This window comes from Chlamydomonas reinhardtii, chromosome 2, assembly GCF_000002595.2.
Source record: "Chlamydomonas reinhardtii strain CC-503 cw92 mt+ chromosome 2, whole genome shotgun sequence".
NCBI classification, from domain to species: domain Eukaryota; kingdom Viridiplantae; phylum Chlorophyta; class Chlorophyceae; order Chlamydomonadales; family Chlamydomonadaceae; genus Chlamydomonas; species Chlamydomonas reinhardtii.
Genome location: NC_057005.1, coordinates 8,344,173 through 8,350,414, shown reverse-complemented (window position 1 = coordinate 8,350,414; position 6,242 = coordinate 8,344,173). Strand labels below are relative to the sequence as shown.

Here is a 6,242-nt window from a genome sequence, read left to right as displayed (position 1 = left end):
GCGGTCCTGGCGATGCAAGAATGTGCCAGCATTCTGGTTGGAGCCACCGGTCCTCTCTAAGGCCCTGGCAATCAGCTCTGTATATGAGGAACCTCACATAATTGTAGGACACAACGGCGTCCCAGTGATTTAGCGCAGCTACGCAAGTCCGCAACGCGAAACCCCTGGAATTTCGCGACCTTAGTGCAGACCGTCTGCGCACGTCTAAACTATATCGGGCCAGGCGCACAGTGTTCATACAGATGTCTATTTGGCCAAGACACCTAACCACGGCAGGAGAGCCGGAGGCGACGCCATATGGACGTTCGTGACGCCAGGGGCATGTCCGGGCGGGAACTAATGCCACACCGGCCGCGTCCTTGAGACTTCTAAGGCCACGCCAGCCCAAGCCAGGGCTTCTTATTGTCCTTGCGGTACTCTGGTAGCTGCTGGCAGCTCCTTAGAATGCCCAGCGAGCCCGCAAAGGGCCGATTACCCCCGACTTGCCGTTGCTTTGAGGGCCCACAGCAGCTCCAGTGCGCGGCGAATCGCCTGGCGACTAGCTTTCGAGCCCATTCCACTAGTCCATGCTGTATAGATCGGTCGGTGGTCCAAAACGGCCGAAGATGGCTCCCAAACACTCGAAATGTTACAGAGGGGCCTGCGCCCCATTCCTAGCGACATCTGTCGGTTCATATGACTACACATTTGTCCAGGTTACAATAATAAAGTCTCAGGAGCAGGCGTTGGGGGGTCCGAACACCTTTTGGCCGGGTCCCATGCAGCCCGGGCTGGATCCAGGCCGAGTTGCATACCCCCCTCCCCTGCTAGCAACAGGTTAGAGGTTAATCCACGGGATTTTGTGACGCAAGCAGGGGGTCAAGCCTGGCGTGAAGATATGTCGTTACAAGCATTGGATGGGGGAAACACGGCACACGCAAATCTACATTCCTCGAGCATGGCATGTCTCCATGATGAGATTCAGGATGGGCGTGTGGATGATTGAGGCTAACAACCCACGCGGTGCGCAGGGTGCGCACAGGGAGAGAGCACAGAGAGTTTGTCCGCTTTGCCACGCTGATGGGGAGGAGCATGTAGAGGATGAGAGGCATGTGCTGCTTGAGTGAGTTCTCCCTTCCGAAAAGCCCTATGTTTGCTCAAAATTGTTCGCTGTCCATCGGGGGTGTCGGGGGGATTGGGTGCGCACGCAATAACAACTTGATGAGTTGATTAACAAGTTGTTTTTTGCCCCCATCCCGACCCCGCGATCGGAAGTTTGTTCTCAGAACAGCCATAAACAATACCCCGGCTTCACGCAGAGACAGGACAGGTAGAAACTAAACCCGAATGTACACGTTGCTCTACGCCTGCCTGTCAAACAGCTCAGTGACATACGTCCAGTCAGCGAAGCCAAGCATGATGGTCACCACACCAAACACCAACAAGAAAGTCACCGCTGTAAATTGCAGTCAGCACTCACCATCCACAAGGTACTCCACGCTTCCAGGTCATCTGTCAGTACACCTCGCGCATGTTAAAAGCACTACGCTATCCATGCTGGCCGGGACGCAGGACAACCCAGCGTTCACCGCCACATGCCAGATGTTGCAATCATGCATGCATTGAAGGCCTTGGTTATGAGGCAGCCATGCTGGCCTGAATGCGCACAATCATACCTGGCACCGCTACTGCTGTGCTCTGCGAGAGCCTCAATAGCCGCTGCCATTCTGCAGCTAGATCTGCCTCGGGCATTAGCCTGGTACGCAGCGCCTTTTTAATCCGGCGCTCTTCTGCCCGCGAGGCCCACAGCGGGCGCACTAAATGCAAGGCATGCAACCCACGAAACCTGGTGAGCATTACGTAAATCGAAGCCCGCCGCCAACAACCGTGCTGCGGTTTGCACATATCCACCAGCCACAGTTCGTGCGGTGGCAGAGTTTGCCCCTGCGCGAAGTAATCGGTGACTGCGTACGCAAGCTCCACACGAAAGCCCCAGCGCATCACAGGCAACCGCAGGGTTGCATGCTGCGATGTGAACATAGCACTGCACGGTAAAACAGGAATCTCCCCAACATCCAGGGCCTGATCGACAGACACCCGACCCGCATCAGGCCCGTCGGGGCGCACCATTACAGCCGAGGGCACGAACTTGAGGACATGCACGGGGGCAATGCTTGCATCTGGCAATGGTGGCTCGTTGGGATGCAGAACAATGCAGGTGCCTGTGGCACTGTTGTTGTTGATGTGATACAGACGCACATGCTCATTTGATGTAAACACGTAACGAATGCCAGCAAAGAATGCGCACACAGCGGGCACACCGCTATCATCCTCGGCCCCGCCAAGCGCCTCTAATTGATGCACATGCGAAATAGGTAAGCTGCTCCCGTCAGGCGACAAGTCCGCGCTACGCCACAGCAGCAGCTGCTGACGCTGCGCGAGCGCATGCAGCTGCACGAGCTGCAATGCCAGTGGAACCCGCACGACATGGCGCTGGACAACTGCAAAGGGCTGGGGCACGGGGTCAATCCCTGGCTTCGGGGGCCGCCAAACACGCGTGTTGAGCTGCTGGCACGCTGTGTCCAGATCTGCCTGAGAGATTTCCTGCACGCCACCAAACTTCTCTGCTAGCATGAAGAGAGGTTCGTCGTTGTCGCCTACACCTGCTTGCTGCCGATGCTGGTGAGTGAGAACGAACGCGAACGGCACCATATTCCACAGCTCCCGCCCCATGAGGTTCATGCTGCCCTCCGGATGCTCCAGCTGCCGGATCTGGCGCTCCATGGCCCCGCCGTCCCCCGCGCCCGGCGCCAGCAGCCGCCGCAAGCTCTCCTCCGCAGCACCACTATATAGCGGCGCGTGCCGTGGCTGTGGCAACTGACGCAAGTCGCCAACAAGCAGGCCATGCAGATCTGACAGCGGCCCGTGATATAGGTGCGTGCTGTCTATACCCACGTGCCTCCGTGCCGCGTGCACATGCATGCAAATGTGCGCCCAGTGGGACAGCCCACACGTGCTAAACTCATCTAGGAAAATGAAGCGCACACCATTAAGGTTGCGCTCCACTCGTGGCTCCACTCGATCGCGGTGAGGCGGACCAAAGGTGCCAGCAGTCGCAAAGAAGGACGTGGTGCTGGTGCCGAGCACGCCTGGCGTAGAGTCCTGTAAATGGACCGTGATGGCAGCGGCCGAAGTCAACAGCATGATCATGTAAGGCTCCCTGGCTGCTAAACCCCCCGGCACGCACGAGCAGGACTACCAGGACCAGTCCACCACCGCCACACTTCACCTCCGAACTGAGCCCCTCTTGCACCGCTCCTCCTACGCAGCCACACACCCGCACACCCCGCACACAACTCACATGCAGTGCGGCGCGCCACGTGTAGCTCACGAGGGCAATGAGAGACTCGCAGCGATGCTGGTATGCAAACCACAGCAATGCCTGCAGCACCCGCGACTTGCCGCTGCCTGCTTTGCCCGTGAGCACCGAGCACACGGGGGGCTGACGGACGCCGGCCGCCTCTGCTAGCTAGCAGGGGGGAATGTCGTGGACGCATTGCCCCTGCCCCTGCGGCGGGGCCTCTCCGCAGCCCGCTCAGCAGGCGTACGTGTCGGTCGCGACACCGGCGCATGCGCAGCAGCTGCCGCAGCAGCAGGCCGCGGCAGCCGGCTGGCAGCAGCAGGGCGTGTCGATGTACGGGGGAGGAGGAGTGGGAGTTGGAGGAGGATACACCGGCGGTGTGGGGCCCGCGCTGACGTACGGGTACGGGACGGCGGCGGCTGTGGTGCCGGGGCAGGGGCTGGCGGGGCACTCGGCTTGTTGAATTCCGTAATAGCCTGAGCAACAGAATATGCATGCGTTTGAGAGTATGGATTGTGGTGGTTGAGGGGACGGGGGCGGGGGCTGCTGCAGCAGCCGCGGCATGTGCAGCGACCCCCCCGCCCTGGCCGCACCGCAATCACTGCGTGGCCCTTCGGGTGAACAGCCTTGTGTGTTTGGGCCGATGCCGGCTGCGAGGCTGAAACGGCTGATGCCGTAAAGCAGAAGCACCAGCATCACTGAGCGCGGCACCGGCATTTCATATGGAGCATGAACGCCTGCTGCTGGTCGTCGCTGAGGTTCCATAACCGAGCTGTGTCTTCGGGCGTTGGCTGCGAGTCCTCTGAGCAAAGCACGTACGGCGGCTCTGCACCAGGGTTCGCTGCGTCGGGCCAGACGCCCTGCACCTCAGCTGCGACTGCACCTTAATTTGCACCAATCAATGCCTGTACGGCTAACAAACCTTTCCAAACCTGCACAACCCAGAACCCAGAATCCTCCGACCCACCCTGCAGCACCTCAGCACACGTTACATCCTTGCAGCCAGCAGCACGTTCCACCAACACCCTGCCCATCATCGCACCCCATTTCAAGTCACCACCGCTGACCCTGTACCCCTATGCCGAGATCACTGATTTGATGCAACCGCGGCATCAAAACACAAGACTGGGGAGATCCCAGGCACACACACACGAACACACACATACCGTGCATTACACAAACACACACACACACACACACACACACACACACACACACACACACACACACACACGCTGCCCTTCAACAAAGGTCTTGGCTGCAGGACGGCGGCAGTATAGATGCAGTAAACCTCATCGCCGACCTGGGTACTCCCCACCCCGGCACCTTCACCGTACGTCCCGCGCGGCATCGCACATCTCCATCACAGCCCCCACGCCCACCCCCTCCCCCGCCTCACGCCCAGAGGAGGAGGGTGTGCACAATCAGGCCCCCGGCCTAGCTGGTAGATAAGTTGGTGTGTAACGTCGGTTCAGACCCGAGTTCGATCCTCCCCAAATTCGGTACAGGGGAAACCTCCGTGCGTATTCAAATCACGCACAGGCGCTCCGCAGGGACCGCACGCCTCTTTAGTCGTGTCCTTGTCATCCGTGGCTAACGTCAGATAAGAGAGCGGTCGTGAAGTGCTGGCAAAGGGGCCGGACTTCTGGAGCGATCCAGAGTTTCAGTTGAGATGTTGCCCGACAGTCGGCATTACCTGATCCCCCGATCTCAGGTACCGAAAGCCGTGAGGGTAGATCATCCGAGCTGAACATGGATAGGACACCAGGGGCTTAATCCACCCCGCTCCCACCGGTGGGTAGGACCGGCAAATGATAAGGTGGTCGTGGTGACTTCCCGCCTTCTCTCGAACTGGGTTGAGAGATGATCAGCGAAGGCGTTGCCCCGTTAATACATGCTAGGCCCTATGGGCCAGCGTTGGGATTATTATTATTATTATTATGGTGTGCATAGTAGCATAGTTGTTTTTTGTTGTTACTTGTGTTGCAGGAGTTTGTCAGAGTACGAAGTTCTAGGGAGTCTGCTAGTTCTGTCTACTTTTGCTGGGGGGGAGTGTTGATGGCTCAGAACTAGTACCATGATGCCTACCTACATGATGCCTACACCATACCCCTCTTGTTGCTGTGGCCCTTGGAGTATGGACTTGCAACATGACTTGCAAACTGCTGTGAGGGATAAAGAGGAGCTAGAGGAGCCAAGTCTTACAAGAAGAGCTAGAAGAGCATGGTCTTAACCGTGTAGTAGTTGTGCTTGAGTAGTTGTGGAACGTGTCTCCCACTGTCATAAGCCTTTAACATTAATGAACATTTAAGGAACATTTATGAACATTAAATGACAATGGTTTGATGCTGCCCTGCAGTGTTTGGACAATCGAGGAAAGGGCCCTGACAGGGACACTATAGCCAGGGCTAAGTTGACTCTGCAGGAGCAAACTGGGGCTCAGGAATCCGCAGGCCGGCGCTGGCGGGGGAACAGTCGTGCTCTCGCGCGCAACAGGGGTCATACTGTATAGCAGTTGCACGGCACGTTGGCTGCTGGTCCGCAGGCCGGCGCTGGCGGGGGAACAGTCGTGCTCTCGCGCGCAACAGGGGTCATACCGTATAGCAGTTGCACGGCACGTTGGCTGCTGGTCCACAGGCCGGCGCTGGCGGGGGAACAGTCGTGCTCTCGCGCGCAACAGGGGTCATACCGTATAGCAGTTGCACGGCACGTTGGCTGCTGGTCCGCAGGCCGGCGCTGACGGGGGAACAGTCGTGCTCTCGCGCGCAACAGGGGTCATACCGTATAGCAGTTACACGACACGTTGGCTGATGGTCCGCAAGCCGGCGCTGGCGGGGGAACAGTCGTGCTCTCGCGCGCAACAGGGGTCATACCGTATAGCAGTTGCACGGCACGTTGGCTG

General features: G+C 58.4%; 1 protein-coding gene across 1 annotated transcript; it reads right to left on the bottom strand.

Moving 5' to 3' along the window:
• Positions 1-616: 616 nt before the first annotated feature.
• CHLRE_02g141426v5 (uncharacterized protein) lies at positions 617-5,633 on the bottom strand. Its single transcript, XM_043060087.1, has 2 exons — positions 5,037-5,633; positions 617-3,816 (listed from the first exon to the last, which is right to left on the bottom strand). The coding sequence occupies exons 1-2, from the start codon at positions 5,092-5,094 to the stop codon at positions 3,575-3,577; spliced, it is 300 nt and encodes a 99-aa protein (XP_042927857.1). The 5' UTR covers positions 5,095-5,633; the 3' UTR covers positions 617-3,574.
• Between the last annotated feature and the right edge of the window lie 609 nt (positions 5,634-6,242).